The sequence below is a fragment of the Nycticebus coucang genome, chromosome 10 (genome assembly GCF_027406575.1).
Source record: "Nycticebus coucang isolate mNycCou1 chromosome 10, mNycCou1.pri, whole genome shotgun sequence".
NCBI classification, from domain to species: domain Eukaryota; kingdom Metazoa; phylum Chordata; class Mammalia; order Primates; family Lorisidae; genus Nycticebus; species Nycticebus coucang.
This window is the reverse complement of record NC_069789.1, coordinates 49001067-49019008: the sequence shown is the minus strand read 5'-3', so window position 1 is coordinate 49019008 and position 17942 is coordinate 49001067. Positions and strand designations below refer to the sequence as shown.

Here is a 17942-nt window from a genome sequence, read left to right as displayed (position 1 = left end):
CGTGAGCCATCGTGCCCAGCTGACATTGACGATATTTTGAAAGAGGCCAAATAACTCATTCTCTTTAGATCCCAAATGTGAAAATACTCCTGGGGGAAAAGGAGAAAATTCCCTCCGCATGGAAGGTAGAGGGCAAAAAAAAGAAAAAAGAAAAGAAAAGAAAACCAGGAAGACTATGGAGGGAAAAGCTAAACCTCCAAGATGATGCGAGCAGTTTCTACGCCAATGCCTGCCCTGGTTAGTAACCCTTCTTCCCTCCTAGTGGCATTTCACATGGTCCAGGATCCTAGGGATGCTCGGAGAAACCAAGACATTAGGATGGGCCTTAGCAGAACAGTCTGCCTCAGGCAGAGTCTCCATGAGCTCCCCAGGGTCAGACAGGTCAGACGGGGTGAGGGTTCCTAGAGTTGAAGGGTTTTCTGTTGCAGAAAAGAGGTGAGATCAGAGACTGGAATCTGTGCCCTACAATTGCAAACAGAGGCCCACAGCTCTTGGGCTCTGAACAGAGCCTCCCGCCTGGGTAGGATTTGAAGGGATGAACACAGGGCTGGCAAATCTCTTCAGAGCCGAATCTGTCTTGGCTGAGGCCTCTGTGTTTACAGAGCAACTTCAGCTGTCTGCCCTGTTAGCTGCCAGCAGTGGTGCCTGCAGTTCTGAGAAGTAAGGAATGTGAGGGAGGAGCAGGACCAGCCTGGAATGAGGGTGACAGGTGTCAGTGAATCACTCCCCCACCCCTGTGCTTCTCCCACAGAGGCCACATTTGCTTTCATAGCCTACCTGGATAGGCCCAGACATCCTAAATTAGGGCCTGCCTTGACCTGATTCCCGCCAGACTTGACGAGAGGAGCTCTGGGATCCCTGCTCAAACTCATTATGTACAAGGCCAAAAGCACCCGATCTAATCTGTCCCATGCCCTTAACATTGAGAACTAAGAGGTTAACATTAGAGTTGCATCTTTACCATCTATCCCTTCCTAGACTCCTGAGTCCACAGACTGTACAGCTAAACTGGCCCTTGCAGGTGTGTGTGAGGGTACCTGCAGGCTGGCACGTGGGCCCAGACACAGCCCTCGGTCAGAGGTACAAAAGAAACACCTGGCGGCCCAGGGGAACCTGGTAAGCTTCCCTTCCATTTACTGCTTCTTTTCTTAAATCTTATCTCACCCAGACACACTCCTACTTGTATGTTTTTTGAGTATTTTTTTTCCAAATAAGAGTTTTACTCTGTTGCCCTGAGTAGAGTAACATGGCATCATAACAGCTCACAGCAACCTCAAACTCTTGGGCTCACACGGTCCTCCTGCCTCAGCCTCCTGAGTAGGTGGGACTACAGGCGCCCAACGCAATGCCTGGCTAGTTTTTCTATTTTTAACAGAGACAGGGTCTCCCTCTTGCTTGGGCTGGTGTCTAACTCTTCAGCTCAAACAATCCACCTGCCTCGGCCTCCCACTTGTATGTTTAGCCTTAGTATGTGGTGATGTCCCCCCTGTCACCCCTTTCTGGTTCTGAGGTTTCTGTGGCTTTGAGGATAGCAGCATCCAGTAGAGCCGGGTTCTTCCTCAGTATCCAAGCTGCCACAAAGGACTCATTGTGCAACTGTGAAACTTTAGGTTGCAGCGGTAAACACTAGTAGCATTTTTTTCACAGAAAAACTTACTCTATGTACCACTACCCTCTCCTCCCCAACCACCTCCCCCTCTGAATAGCCTCTGCCCAGCTCACTTCCAGAATGCAGACCTGTAGTTGAGCTAGGGGTAGACCTGGGGCCAGGCCAGCAAGGCTTCACCCTAGTTCACCCTGGACACGTTTACATGACAACACACGATGATGTGTGTGTGGAGAGAGAAGGGCCCTTGTTCCTTCCACAGAGTCAAAGGAAACTTAAAGTCTCCCTATTTCTTTTCCCCTAAAACAGAATGCTGCCTGAGAGCCTTGGCAAAAGGAAAATCCTTTGATTTCTTTGCCTTACTTGGACAAAAGTGGGGAGAGGGGTGTTGGAGAAAAATATTGTTCAGTCTGAAATAATAATGCTGGAGCCCATGAGAGGTTCTGGGCAAGTGCAGACCAGGCTGAATCATCATCCTGGTGCTCATGTTACTTAAAAATAAATCTCCTGGCAATATTCTAATTATAGTTGGGGGAGCACTTGGAAGAGACCTCCCCACACACAAGAGCTCACCAGCTCTGGCCCTGAGATGAACTGGCAGGGACTGACCAGTGTATTTCTGGCTGGGCCCCACGGGCAGGTGGCATGCTGCTATAACCTACTTCTGCTCTTTGCCAGGCAAGGAAATTGCAGCCACTGTTGCTATGTAAAAAAGGGTTTCATCTTCCTGGCATTTCACCAGGAATCTCAGTTTAACTTTTTTTCTGCCAGCATTAGCCTTGTTTTCCCCCTCGGTTCTGGGTGCACAAGGGGAGGTGGCAGGGGTGGGGACACAGGAGACAGCCAAGTCTCTTTCCTTTGGAAGCACGCAAGCTGTTGATGCAGAATCATATTCAGGTTAAGTAGGCAGGTTCTCCGCATGGCTTTCAGGGTTAAAGTCTCTCCTATACAGGAAATAAATGTGCTTCCTACTTGTTATTCTTAAAAGGTTGTCACAGTAACTTGAATTCCCAGTTTAGGACTTTGTTAAAATAAAATATCCCATGATAAAAGTTATATACAAAGCCCTATCAGCCACTTACACATTTGTGACAACTTGACCAAAATTTGTTTGAGAGGCACGTATTCCACAGTGGGAGTCATAGGTGAATTTCCTTGGTCCCTGCTCTCAAAATGCACAGTCTCCAAGGCAGACACGAGGATTATGACTGGGCAGGATTCTTTAAAAGCTGATGGCTTAGTCTGTCTGAAGTCTGTCTGGTACAGTGCTGCTATGACAGAATATCTGAGACTGGGTAATTTATAATGAAGAGACGTTTACTGAGTATGGTTATGGAAGCTGGATGGCCCACGGCTGAGGGGCCAACATCTGACAAGGGCCTTCTTGCTGCATCGTTGTATAGCAAAAGGGGGAAGGTGCAGAGACAGTGAGGGTGCAAGGGGGACCCATTTAGCCTTTTATTTTTATTTATTTATTTTTTTTAAAGACAGAGTCTCACTTTGGTGCCCTCAGTAGAGTGCCGTGGCGTCACAACTCACAGCAACTTCCAGCTCTTGGGCTCAGGTGATTCTCTTGCCTCAGCTTCCCAAGTAGTGCCCGCCACAACACCCGGCTACTTTTTTGTTGCAGTTTGGCCAGGGCTGGGTTTGAACCTGCCACCCTTGGTATATGGGGCTGGTGCCCTACTCACTGAGCCACAGGCGCCGCCCCAAATTTGGCCTTTTATAAGGAACCCTCTCTCAAGGTAATGGCATTAATGTGATCATGAGGGCAGTTCCCCCATGATTCAAACACCTCCATTTGGCCCCACCTCCCAACAAACACTGCCACATCAGGGTCAAGTTTTCCACACGTGAACTTTCGGGCATACATTTAAACCACAGCATAGGTACAGAAGGAAATGCCACAGGATACAGGACATGTAGTGGTTTGTCAGGGTAAGGAGTCAGAAAATCCTTCATAGGATAAGTGGCATGTGGGCTGGACCCTGAAGGAAGAAAATTCATGGGGGAGGGCATTTCACACAATATAAGGGCAATATAAGCCAATGTGCAGAGGCTGCAGAGGTCCTGGTGTCCTTCTCAGATGCTTGGGAAGGTGCTTTAATTGGAGTCGGAGAGGAAAGGGGCAGCTTCTGTTGTGGTTTAAAGGCATGAGTTCAAGATTCTGGGGACCAACTCTGGCTCCACTGCTTGCTAACTTTGAGCAAATTCCTGAACTTTCAGCGTCCCATTTTCTCATCTATAAAATGGACAGTATCAACCCCACAAGGGTACGGTGAGGGTTAATTAATACATGCAAACCTCTTAGAACAGTGGTTCTCAACCTTCCTAATGCCTCCTAAAGGCGCGACCCTTTAATATAGTTCATGTTGTGATGACCCCAACCATAAAATTATTTTTGTTGCTACTTTATAACTGTAATTTTGCTATGGTTATGAATCGTAATGTAAATATCTGATACGCAGGATGTATTTTCTTTTTTTTTAGAGACAGAGTCTCACTTTGTCACCGTCTGTAGAGTGCTATGGCATCACAGCTCACAGCAACCTCCAGCTCTTGGGCTTAGGCGATTCTCTTGCCTCAGCCTCCCAAGTAGCTGGGACTACAGGCGCCCACCACAACACCCGGCTATTTTTGTGTTGTTGTTGCAGTTTGGCCAGGGCTGGGTTTGAACTTGCCACCGTTGGTGTATGGGGCCGGTGCCCTACTCACTGAGCCACAGGCGCCGCCCTGCAGGATGTATTTTCATTGTTACAAAAAGTCAAGACCCACAGGTTGAGAACCGCTGTCTTAGAACAATGCCTGGCACATTGTTAAGTACCTAATGAATAAATGCTATTTATAGTGGTGGTATCTTGGCACCTTGAAGGCACAGGAAAACTGGTGGCAGTGCTAAGGAAAAGTCTCAAAATGGTAGGCCAGAGACTCCCAAATTAAATTTCATCGATTTCCAAATGTACCAACAGCAGAACACAGGTAATGGTAAAGCATGAAGTTCTAGAAACAAACTATGAAAAAATGTGATTTTGTTCCTTGAGGCTGAGAGGCTCTAAGTTAGGAAGTCAGGCAAGTGGCTCTGAAGTGGCTTCACTGTGGTTAAGTTAGCGAGAGGGGTCCCGGAGAGCGCACATTGTAGGGATGAGCAGCCTTTGATGGCTCTCCTTACTCCTCGCCTGTAGCTGCCCTGGCCACTGAGTTTCCAGCGGGTGCTACTGGGCACAGGACTGAGGGAAAGGAAATAGGCCAGTACAGACCTTTCCCAACACTTCAAAAACTGTATTAAGCTAGTATCTTATAGCATTATTTCCACATACAAAGGGCAGCACAGAGTTTCAGGAGGAGAGGTCTGACTTCGTGTTGTGGAAGATACTAGACTAGGAAGGAAGTGTGAGAAAGACTCAGAACCAGGTAAGCTAATTGGTAGGTCCTGTGAGGAGCACAGGACCAAGGGAGTCTTTTGTTCAGCACAGGAAATGCTTAATTTTCAGAGACAACAAGAGCTCTAAAAAGAGCCACCGTGGCTTGGATCCTGCATAGCTCGCAGGGCTTCAGGGAGTACAGGGTCTTAGAAGCGAGGGTGACTCCTGACTTTGTTTAGAATGTGGCACTTTCCCTGAGTGGAATTAGAACTTGCTGGGAGGATGTCCTTGTTCCACATACTACCCTCCCTTAGGCTGACTCAGCACCTCCTGTGACTAGCATTAGGCCTGAATTAGCATTTTACTAGTGAGTTGGTGGAGGAAAATGCTATGGGGATCAGGTTTGGCTGTGGGTAAAGGTTAAGTTTCAGCTGTGGTTTAAACATGCTTCACTTTTATGAAAAAGCAGCTCAGCAGAGGTGGTGGGAACAGCTTCTTCCTGCTCTGCCATCTTTAGTGATCATCTTGAAGTCCCCACCCCAGCCAGCACTTTACTTCCACATTCCCATCAGCAGGAAGAGCAAGGGAGAGAAAAAGATGAGGGCCCATTATCTTTTGAAGTGGTGTCCTGGTAACTGACAGCCCCACCACACTTCCACTTAAATCTCACTGGCTGCAACTTAGTCCAAGGCCAGGCCTGGCTACAGGGAGGCTGGGAAGTGTCCTTTGTACTCTAGGCAGGTGTGTGCTCAGGTGAAAATCGGGAGAGGGGGATGTTTACTAAAGAAGTGGAGAGATGTTGAGAGACAACTGACTTTGCCACACACAGATCATTAAAAGTGTCAGCGTGAAGTATCATTTAATATAAATATATTTCATATTTGGATAAGAAATACCTGCTTACATATCTACAATACCAGGAAATATGTAGCAGTTGTATGGTAACTGGTCTAGGAAATGACTGGCATTTAATCCTTTTCTAAAGCAAGGATTGCACTTAGGTACTCCAGGCTTCTCCTTTCGCAAGTGAATTTTTTTTTTTTTTTTCATTTTCAAAACTGAACCTCTGAGGCATTTTATTATAAAAAGTTGGCTCTCACATATATAACTAATATGAACTTAAAATTCATTATAAGTTTACTTCATTTTTTTTTTTTTTTTTTTGTAGAGACAGAGTCTCGCTTTATGGCCCTCGGTAGAGTGCCGTGGCCTCACACAGCTCACAGCAACCTCCAACTCCTGGGCTTAAGCGATTCTCCTGCCTCAGCCTCCCGAGTAGCTGGGACTACAGGCGCCCACCACAACGCCCGGCTAAGTTTACTTCATTTTTTAGCTTGACCTTCTAGTAAATCTTCATTGATTTTGGCTGCTATATAAGGAGAGCCTCCTTTGTCTGGGTGATTTAAGAGCATAATTCGTCGATGACCATCTCTTATTTTCCCTTTATTGGCAGTAGGGCTTACACCTAGTATTAGTGCTGCTTCCCATTTTGTCATTTTGGGTTCAAACCCACCTCTGTAATAGCCACCACTAAAGGCAGATTTTGGCAGACTCTGAAAAACTTGTTTTACTTGAGGCTCCATATGCTTCATGGCTTGCAAAACATAACGACCTGCAAATCCTGCAGCAGCAATGGTTAGTCCAACTGCTACCACTGTACTGGCCATGGCTCCAGCTCAGCTCCTCCGCCTCCACCGGGAGCACGGATCATCCCAGCCAAAAGGCCGCGGCCACGAACTGCGCACCTTTCCCGAGGAGCAACGCAGCCGCAGGCAGTACGCACAAGCCTCCCGGGCACAGGCGCCCTACGAACCATGACAGTAGAAGCCGCAAACCACTCGCAAGTGAATTTTTAATTACTGAGTTTTCTAGAAACAGTACACTGGGAGGAGAGAAGTTACTTACCTTTCTAAATTTCTAACCACATTTGCTGTAGACTGATGTTAATGTATGAGTGGTATACTTGAGAGAGAAAGTCTCAAACTAGCTATTATATTTGTAATGATGATACCACCTCGGGCAAGAAGATGTCACTTTCGGCTTTATGACAAAATGAACAATTGCACAGGGACTCTTTAAACCTGACCTGTAAGAAGCCTAGTTCACTTCACATGAATGGGCTGAGGGCTGGGACAGAAATACAGGCTGGCCATAAAATTCATCTATTTTATATTGGACACAAATATAATATTTATATTACAGTCTATTTTATTTTATTTTTTTTATTAAATCATAACTGTATACAATGATATGATTATGGGGCATCATACACTCACTTCATAAACCATTTGACACATTTTTATCACAGTGGTTAACATAGCCTTTCCAGCGTTATCTCAGTTACTGTGCCAAAACATTTACATTCTACATTTACAGTCTATTTTAAATTACACACGAACTTTATGGCCACCCTGTATAAGTTTAACTTTGAATCCTGAAAAGTGTCAACGTAAGAATGGTCCTCACAGCATCCCCTGGGAGCCACTCCTCCAGGCCTATAGGCTGTGGCTCTGTTTAAAGAGAATGGCTAAGGCCGGGCGTGGTGGCTCACGCCTGCAATCCTAGCACTCTGGAAGGCCAAGGCAGGTGGATTGCCTGAGCTTACTGGTTCAAGACCAGCCTGAGCCAGAGTGAGACCCTGTCTCTAAAAATAGCTGGGCATTGTGGCGGGCGCCTGTAGTCCCAGCTACTTGGGAGGCTGAGGCAAGAGAATCGCTTGAGCCTAAGAGTCTGAGGTTGCTGCGAGCTATGACGCTACGGCACTCTACCGAGGGCGAAAAAGCGAAACTCTGTCTCAAAAAAAAAAAAAGAGAATGGTTAATCTCCAGGGCATGTGTGAACCATAAGACACCATCCCCCTGAAGGCCCAAAGCCTTGAGCTCTGATACAAGGAGCTAGAGTCTATATATGAGAAGTGGTGGAATTTCTAACAGGAGTCAGCTATATTTATCAGCTTCATGTATATGTCCCAGGCACCATGAGAAGAGACACAAAGTATTAAGAGGCATGACTCCTGATTGATAATGTAGGGTACCTGATCAAGCTGAGAAAGAAGCCTCATGCATCAGAGACAAGGTTACAAGTTTTGAGAAGCAAGTTAGGGAAGATTTCTTGACTACCTTGAGTAGTCAGTTTTCAGAGAGGATGATCATAGACTGTTGATGACTTTCTTCCTATTTCAGAGAGAGAGTAGAGAGAGAAGGGGTAGTGGAATTGTTGGTAGAGACTAAAGCCATTCATCGAGCTGGGCTCTAAACAGTAGTAGCTCTCTGTTAATTTTTCTAGTTACATCAACACTGAATGAGTTGGACCACTTCTGTGCCAGGAGAAGTGACTTGCTGTCATGAAATCTTTCAAAGGTATCAACTAAGAAAAGAAAGTTTGCTTTTTAAATTTTTTTTAGACAGTTTCACTTTGCCACCCTTGATAGAGTGCTGAGTGTCGTAGCCCACAGCAACCTCGAACTCTTGGGCTCAAGTGATCCTCTTGCCTTAGTCTCCTGAGTAGCTGGGACTGCGGGCACCCACCACAACACCTATTTTTAGAGATGGGATCTTGCTCTTGCTCAGGCTGGTCTCAAACTCCTGAGGTCAAGCAATCAATTCACCTAGCTTGGCCTGAAAAGAAAGTTTTTAAACAATTATATTTTCATTTTGGTCTATTTTTTTTTTTAACGAGAACAAGGTTCAGGCCAGGCATGGTGGCTCATGTTTGTAATCCCGACACTTGGGATTGCCTGAACTCACAGGTTTGAGACCAGCCTGAGCCAGAGCAACAGCTTATCTCTAAAAATAGCCTGGTGTTGTGGCGGGGGCTTATAGTGTGTTACTTGGGAGGCTGAGGCAAGAGAATCGCTTAAGCCCAAGAGTTTGAGGTTGCTGTGAGCTATGACGCCTTAGCGCTCTACTGAGAGTGACAAAAAGTTTGTTTTTTGTCAAAAAAACAAAAAGAACAAGGTTCATATTTAACCTAAAAATGTCATTGATGTTCTTGTAAAAATGGTTAAATAGGAAAGTTTTGATAATCTCAGTTATTTCTCATCAAGAAGTGAGAAGAGGCTCATTAAGAGATGGAAAAACTGGCTCAGTGCCTGTAGCTCAAGCAAATAGGGCACCAGCCACATACACGGGAGCTGGCAGGTTCAAATCCAGCCCGGACCCGCCAAATAGCAATGACAACTACAACCAAAAAACAGCTGGGCGTTGTAGTGAGCGCCTGTAGTCCCAGCTACTTGGGAGGCTGAGGCAAGAAAATTGCTTGAGCCCAAGAGTTGGAAGTTGCTGTGAGCTGTGACGCCACACCACTCTACTCAGGGTGACAGCTTGAGACTCTGTCTCAAAAAAAAAAAAGCGGGGGGGGGGGACTATAGATAAATTGTGATACTGCTTAGGCATAGTTTTATATTGTAAAGTCATTTGGCAGGGCAGGTACAGTGGCTCATGCCTGTGAGCCCAGCACTTTGGGAGGCCAAGGCAGGAGAATCACTTGAGCCCAGAAGTTAAAGACCAACCTGGGCAAGTGTAGCAAGACGCTATATATACAAAAAGATAAATTAGCCGGACATGGTGGCGCACACCTGTAGTTCCAGTTACTTGGGTGACTGAGGGAAGAGGATTGCTTGAGTCCAGGAGTTTGAGGCTGCAATGAGCTATAATCATGCCACTGTACTCCAGCCTGGGTGACAGAGGGACTCTGTCTCTAAAACACAACAAGAGAAAGTCGAAAGTCATTCAGTGAATGTTTTTAATGAAGACATATGTTCTGCTGAATGATATTTTTCCCACCTTGAAGTACTTTCTTATATGACTTAAATTACTTTAGCAAATATTTTTAAGGAAGAGATGCTTTGGCACTGAATGATTTTCCACATTGACATGCTTTCTCTGATGAATTCTGAAAGACTTACCTTGGTTTTTACACATTCAAACTTGGAATATTAACGCTCTATCAAAGATAACTGGGAATCTCTCTCTGGGAACCTGAGCTTCCCCCAAGGGCACAAACTCTAGGAAGCCATATTTCAAGGAGAATTTGACTCAGAGTTTTATTTCTATTATAGTACAGGGGACTTTTCAGACCCTTGCAAAGTTCACAGGGCTTCAAAAGTTACAGTGTGACCAAAATTAGGCTTAAAGCTGAAAAAGGCTCATTCAACATCCTGAAAAGTGTTTTGAACTCTAGGCGGTGCCTGTGACTCAGTGGGTAGGGCGCCAGCCCCATATACCAAGGGTGGTGTGTTCAAACCTGGCCACGGCGGAACTACAACAAAAAAATAGCCAGGCATTGTGGCGGGCGCCTGTAGTCCCTGCTACTCTGGAGGCTGAGGCAAGAGAATCGCTTAAGCCCAGGAGTTGGAGGTTGCTGTGAGCTGTGTGAGGCCACCGCACTCTACCGAGGGCCATAAAGTGAGACTCTGTCTCTACAAAAAAAAAAAAAAAAAAAATGTTTTGGACTCTATGTGAAAACATTGTTAAAATGTTCTGCAAAACCTACAGTGGTGGACTTAAAAACAAGAAGAGTGTCTGGCTGCAGTGGCTCACACCTGTAATCCCAGCACTGTGGGAGGCAGAAGTGGATGGATTGCCTGAGCTCAGGAGTTTGAGACCAGCCTGAGCCAGAGTGATACTCTGTCTCATACTCTGTCTCTAGAAAAACTAGCCGGGCATTATGGTGGGTTTCTGTAGTCCCAGCTACTCAGGAGGCTGAGGCAAGAAGATTGCTCAACCCGAAGAATTTGAGGTTGCTGTGAGCTGTTTGTGACACCACGGTACTCTACCCAGATGGACAAACTGAGACTCTGTTTCAAATAAATAAATAACAAGTAGAGTAGCTGGGATCTAGGGCTGCCAGGGTGAGGGGACAGGAGTGAGACAGATACCCACAAGGGTTAGGGAAACTGGGTAGATGCCCTTGAAAATGCTTAATTATCTTTCTCTGCCCATCATATTTCTGTCTTTACCTTAGGCCTGCACTGCCTGAAAAGAAGGTGACTGATCTCAGTACACTGAATGAAGTGGGCTATCAAATCCGAATTTAGCCAAGCCATACCGGCCAGCAAGAGGGTTTCTGTGGTGCTTCTCTCTGCACTTTAGCCAGCATCTTCAGGAGGACTGCAACTATTTATTAAGAGCTTGTGAATTTTATTTTTAAGGATTCACCTAGAAATAGAATCTGAGTGGGTGGTAACAATTAGCTTTAAAAATTTCACTAAGAGGCAACTGTGAAAAGGCTAAGTCATAAGCCCCTTTGGGATTGGACTGTTCTCCCTCACTCAAGATCTTAAGGATAACAACCATAACTGTAGTTTTATATTTCTCCATTTACCTACTTTCTTTTACTTGCTTTGAACATTATGCCTCACCAATAGAGAATGTTCATGAAATCCTTTTTTGAACTTTTGGTATAGTAAGGTAACTCAAATCAGTATTACTGTCTTTTTCAGCAATAACAGGAGCAAAGATGGGTGGGTTTTTTTTTAAGCAGTTAATATTACCTCAGCATTCTGACATCAGATATGCAAATGTAATGGTGTTTGGTTTTTTTTTATATTCTATTTGTATTGTTTCCCCAGTATTTCCCAGGGGGATCTCCACAAGTTTGGAGTTTTTTCTTGGTGCACACATATATGTGATTTAAGGTATTATATGCAAGTGTTTTACTAAAAAGCACTGAAATTCTTCTGGCAATACAAGAAACCATTTTCAGGATCTTGGAGTTATTCTTTCTTAATCTTTCGTAAAGCGTTCACTGATAGTTTTTGTTCTTTCAAAACAAAACAAAAAAGCACGTTCAGAAGCTAGTCTATGTTCTGTCACTAACATTTAAACTTTGCAGACTCCAGCAAAAAATACAAGAGGTCATGGCATGCGCTGTTACACAAATTTAGCCGTATTGCAATTACCTCTGACAGTGACACACTTAGGCAAAGAGACTAGGGATGAATCAGCAGGTCTTGAGAACCAGATAACCTTTCTGTTCACATTTCACCCGATTTTTAACCTCCTCATGAGGCTTTCATTCTGAAGAACTCAAACAATCAAATTATAAGGAAGGGTCTCACTGTTGTAAAAGATGTGTTCTGATGTCTTACATTAAGACCAAATGTGATGCAACGTGATTACTCCCCAGCACCTTGCTTTTTAGGTACTACTTTAGGAACTAGTATTGAAAATACAATGAATTAGAGAAGCAGAACTTTTTTTTTTAATGGAAGTCTTCTGGTACAGTGTTACACCTTCTAGCTGATTTAGTCCATGAAACACAGAATGAGTATCTGGCCTGCCTATGGTAGTTACAGTGTAACTCTGACTGCAGACCACACGGTCTGTAGTGTATAAATGCCGAGAGTACTGTGGCTACTTCCTTGGATTTATCTTAGCAATCACGCCATCACATGGGACCAAGAGGCCTATTTAAAAAGTCTGCTAGTCAAGAAACGTCTTATTCCAGTCTCAGTGCTTCTCCTCTGGCCTTCTTTGATTGAAAGTGGTTAGAGGAAGGAAGTTAAAAGAAGAAAAAAAAAGAAGAATCTGGTCATTGGTACTCTTTACCAATAAAACCTCTGAGGGTGCCACGGAAAGCAAAAGAGCTTCATTTTTCAGCTATGTGCCCAAGAGCTTTCTGCACCCTGAAAGTGAGTATTAATGAAAAGTACTGTTTTCTTGAAAAAGAAGGAAGTCTAATTGCCCTTAGATGAAGAGGACCAATAAGTATACATCTCAATTAGATTAAAATTCAGTATAAGTTACAAACTCTAAGCTTTATCTTTTTCTTCAGGAATAGGATCATTAGTTTAAATTGAGTTATCTTTGTATAACTTCACACAGCAACCCATTTGCAGCCTCATGGCCACATGTATTAGGATGTTTGTAGTAGTTAGCGAATCGTTTCATTCTCATTGTAAAACATGACTGACTTAACCATATATTTATCAGTCTGAAACTTGATTATACCTAGTAAGTAGACTACTTACTACACTACAGCCATTCTAAGACTTGGAATAGGGTTTGCCAAGTTTCACTTAAGTACTGCCCCATCTAAAATAGAGAATGTCACACAGTTGCATAGCTTCTTGTTTCCCACAAACAAAGGCGGGGAGGGTAAGACTAGGAATACAAATTGTTTCTAATATGCTGATACAGAAGCCTTAAAACTGCCAACTAGCTTGATGACTAGTAACCTAATTTTTTCCACATTTGTTCCTTGATTTTTAGACTCATTTTCCAAAAGCAAGGTTTAGCCACACAAACATGAAAATTCATTTAATAGGTTCTTAGTTGTCATTCTATGCTTATTGCCCATGGAATATGTCAATTTCTAAAAGATAAAAGGTAGGCACCAAATTCCTAATTTACCCCCCACCCCCACCCCAGTTTAAGACTATGATTCAAAAGATAAAAAACAAAACTATGAAATGATTTGCAATCTAGTTTTTAAAAAGGTTATCAATACAAGAGAAATTCTATGCTTAAGCATCATGGCAATATATGCAAAGTTTAAATGAATGATGACAGAAATCTTGATTTTAGACTATATATTGTGCTGTTTTGAGTACACTTTATTTATGAAAGTGATATTTAGTATTTTCTATACTCTGAAATCATGAGCATCTCACTTTTTCTAAGTCAATTATTTCATAAGGATTTTATTAATAGATATTGGTAAATAGAACTTTGGAAATCTTAATTCAGAATTCTTACTATACCGAGGCTTTTGTAAGCTATAGTTTTATGTACAACCTTGTACAGTTTTTTTGACATACAATTCAGAATCTTGTTTATTCTCTTGGACTTTGTTCTGGCCAATACATTTTTTTAAAATCTTTAAGAAAAACTGTGATTGTTTTAGTGGGTATTTTTCTAAGTAAATGAAAACTTGTATAATGGTATTTTAGAGAATGCCAGATAAGTGCATGTTTCAAGTTAACGTTTTTCTCATCATTTGTGTTTATATGCAGCATGGGACTTTAATAAAACCATCCTGGAAACTTAAGAATCGGGTTTTTTATTCCCCTAAAACTGTAAGATGGTATAAATTTTTTTCTTGTCCTCTATTATGTACTTGTTCCAGTAAACTAATTTATCATTTTCACCTTTCTTTCATGATCTTCATACTACATATTTAAACATTAATCTATTTTGGCACATCTCAATTCACTTATTATAGCATCACCCCAAGTAAAATGTATGAAAAGGGTAATGAAATAGTTCAAAAGAGGCAATAGGACAGCTTATGTAGCTCAGTACACCTACCACAAGACCTTGCACAGATGTACAAGTGTACTAATTTATTACATAATTGGCTCAGTACCCGTAGCACAGTGGTTACGGTGGCAGCCACATACACCAAGGCTGACAGGTTCGAACCTGACCCGGGCCAGCCAAACAACAATGGCAAGTACAATAAAACATAGCTGGGCATTGTGGCGGGCGCCTGTAGTCCCAGCTATTTGGGAGGCTGAGGCAAGAGAATTGCTTAAGCCCTGCTGTGAGCTGTGATACCATAGCACACTACCCAGGGTGACATAGAGAGACTATCTCAAAATAATAATAATCATGATAATAATGTATTACATAATTTATAAGTATAAAGTGCAAAGCACGTGACACTTCTGTTTCCCTCAACCCTTTGAACTCTCTGGATCTCTAACTTTGGTATTTTTGTTTTTATTGTTTTTTTTAGAAAAGCAAAGGGTTAAAAGCAGGCAGTCGCTCAATTCCCAAAAAAGACAAGATTTCAACCATGCATATTATCTTCATAACAAAAGGGTATAGTAAAACCAAAATTTTATTACTCCGTAATTCCCTTTTCCATTTAAAACTTGAATAGTATAGCACTTGAGACTGAGAGATTTGGTTTTAGCAATTAATCAGATTTAATTGTTTTTGGTAGGTAAATACAAGGCTCCACCAGAATTATTAATTCTTCTGGTCAAAAACAAAAAAGTGAAGACAGTGGATAATTATTTTTAGTGGAGCTTTAAAAACCTATGAGAAGCTTGCATTGACTTTTTGGCCTCTGATCCACAAAATAATACTTCATTTGATAAGCTAAGGTAGAAAGCAATGTTAGGGATTAGCTCTGTCAAAGTAAAGCACGTAAAGTAATGGGCTTAAAATCACAATGTATCAATCAGAATATAAAAGATCAAATTTTCACAGAAGTTTTCAGGGATGTCAGCTTGTTAACAATGACCTACATATAATAAAGTTATTTGTTAAGAAGTTCGCATAGTACAAAGCAGTAATTAACCAATGAATTTTCATTTTTTCTTTCTTCAATACTAAAAAGGATAATTACACTACTTATCCTGTAATTTGATAAGGACTATATCTGCTAATTAGGACATATCATAACATTCTGCAAAATACTACTAAAAAATGTGGAAAATCCTGGAACTATAGTTAACACTACAATTAAAAACTCTCGGGTGGCGCCTGTGGCTCAGTGAGTAGGGCGCCAGTCCCATATGCCGAGGGTGGCAGGTTCAAGCCCAGCCCTGGCCAAACTGCAACAACAACAAAAAAATAGCCAGGCGTTGTGGCAGGCGCCTGTAGTCCCAGCTACTCGGGAGGCTGAGGCAGGAGAATCACCTAAGCCCAGGAGTTGGAGGTTGCTGTGAGCTGTGTGATGCCACGGCACTCTACCGAGGGCAATAAAACTCTGCCTCTACAAAAAAAAAAAAAAAAACTCTGCAAAGTGAGAAATATTTAAAAGTACTCGATTACAAGTTTTAATAAGCAAATCATTATAATCTACATGCTTTTTTCTGAGGCTTTCATCTGTCTTATTTTTTAAAAATAATTGTAGTAAATGCTTTAGTACCAAAAAAAATGTTTCAGTCCAACATTGTGACAGCTTTCCAATTTAAGATGAAGCATTCTATTAATAAAACTCACGGTAAAAATGTTTATAATTCATTAAAATTACTATGTAGTAAAAATGCATATAATCCTTTGCTCCTACTGTCTAAAAGAGGAAATTTCCACTTTTTATGTTTTTTTTTTTTTTTTTGTAGAGACAGAGTCTCACTTCAGGGCCCTCGATAGAGTGCCGTGGCGTCACACAGCTCACAGCAACCTCCAACTCCTCGGCTAGCTGCTGGGACTACAGGTGCCTGCCACCATGCCCTGCTAACACTTTATGTTTTAAAATTTTTGACTCAAACACTTGCATAGAAGATTTATTAGACCTGCTCATAACCACTTCATAAAAACTGTCAGCACCATTTCACTGATGCATCAGTGTAAAAGAAAAAAACATTCTAGAAACAAAACCAACAGTTGAAATGATTACTTAGGGGCTGGGCACATGACTCTTGCCTGTAATCCCAGCACTCTGGGAGGCTAAGACAGGAGGATTGCTTGAGGCCAGGAGTTTGAGAATAGCCTAAGTAACATAGTAAGACCCCATCTCTACAAAAAATAGATTTAACTAGATGTGGTGATATGTGCCTTTAGTCCCAGCTACTCAGGAGGCTGAGGCCAAGGGACTGCTGGAGCCCTGGAGTTTGAGACTATAGTAAACCGTGATAATACCACTACACTCTAGCCTGGGCTAAAGAATAAGACCATATCTTAGAGAAAAAAAGTTGAGGCACAATACCTTACGCCTGTAATCCTAATGCTCTAGGACAGTGCTCAACCTGTGGGTCACAACCCCTTTGTAACAATAAAAATATATCCTGCATATCAGATATTTACATTGTGATTCGTAACAGTAGCAAAATTACAGTTAGGAAGTAGAAATGAAAATAATTTTATGGTTGGGGGTTACCACAACGTGAGGAACTGTATTAAAGGGCTGTGGCATTAGGAAGGTTAAGAACCACTGCTCTAAGAGGTTGGGGCAGAAAGATCACTTGAGCTCAGAAGTTTGAGACCAACCTGAGCAAGCTTGAGACCCTAACTCTACTAGAAATAGAGAACAGCTAGATATTGTGGCAGGTCCTGTAGTCCCAGCTGATTGGGAGGCTGAAGAAGGAGGATCACTTGAACCCAAGAGTTTAAAGTTGTTATGAGCTAGGCTGACACCAGGGCACTCTAGCCTGGGACAACAGAGTGATAACACTGTCTCAAAACAAAGGCTAAAAATGTAGTAGGTCTCCAAGTCAATCCCCACACCAGAGTTTCACAGGATTCCTATCATTTCTGAAGCATAACAAAAATAATCTTACAGCTGCCACTTTGTTCCAATTTTCCTAATTAAATAAGTTTCTATAGAATGGGTTCAGTAAAATAAAATTCCTCAACCCAGGGATCTTTTCTGAAGCTGAATAGAAAAAGGAAAACACAATGCTAGGGGCCTGGCACAGTGCTCACACCTGTAATCCTAGCACTTGGGAGGCCGAGGCGGGTAGATTGCCTGAGCCCAGGAGTTCAAGACCAGCTTGAGGCAGAGTAAGACCTCATCTCTAAAAAAAATAGCCGGCTGTGTGGCAGGCACCTACAGTCCCAGGTACTTGGGTGGCTAATGCAAGACCATCACTTAAGCCCAAGAGTTTGAGGTTGCTGTGAGCTGTGACACTACAGCACTCGACCCAGGGCAACAAAGTGAGACTCTGTCTCAATTAAATAAATAAATAAAAATGAAAACAATGCTAGGGAAACAAAGACATAATTCCAGAGTCTCTGCCTTTCTTAGGCTTACCCCTGTTACAGGGTGGAAAAAGTAGACTTATTTGTAAAGCACTTCATCCTCTCACTAATTATGGTGGCCTATACTGAAACACTTCAACATTATGCAGGCATGTTACATGGCTCAGGACAGGAATAAAACGGATTAAGCATTTTGTACATTTAAAAAGCAATATCAAGCCCCTTCAAAAACAAACTAAAATGGTAGATTGGACATCTGTGAATGACCCAATGATCTCTGAGATAAACTAAGGTAAGACTGAACGAACATAAGGGTTCTCCCAATGAAGTCAAGCCTTACAAGGAAACAAGTTGTGGTTTGCAAGAATTCAAAGAGAC

The 17942-nt window shown here is 42.6% G+C and overlaps 2 protein-coding genes across 2 annotated transcripts in view; one reads left to right on the top strand and one right to left on the bottom strand.

The window, feature by feature from the left end:
* VASH2 (vasohibin 2) overlaps positions 1-17902 on the top strand; it is a 47546-nt gene extending 29644 nt beyond the window's left edge. The window contains exon 7 of the mRNA XM_053606207.1: positions 10933-17902. Coding sequence (XP_053462182.1) covers positions 10933-11005 — 73 coding nt within the window. The 3' untranslated portion in view covers positions 11006-17902. The remainder of the gene's footprint in view (positions 1-10932) is intronic.
* LOC128596636 (mitochondrial import inner membrane translocase subunit TIM14-like) lies at positions 6291-6662 on the bottom strand. Its single transcript, XM_053606209.1, has one exon. It carries the CDS (start codon positions 6633-6635, stop codon positions 6291-6293), a length of 345 nt encoding a protein of 114 aa, XP_053462184.1. The 5' UTR covers positions 6636-6662.
* Positions 17903-17942: the final 40 nt, after the last annotated feature.

Bases quoted from the DNA above. Each gene is read 5' to 3' on its own strand.
- LOC128596636 (XM_053606209.1), bottom strand. From the start codon at position 6,635: ATGGCCAGTACAGTGGTAGCAGTTGGACTAACCATTGCTGCTGCAGGA.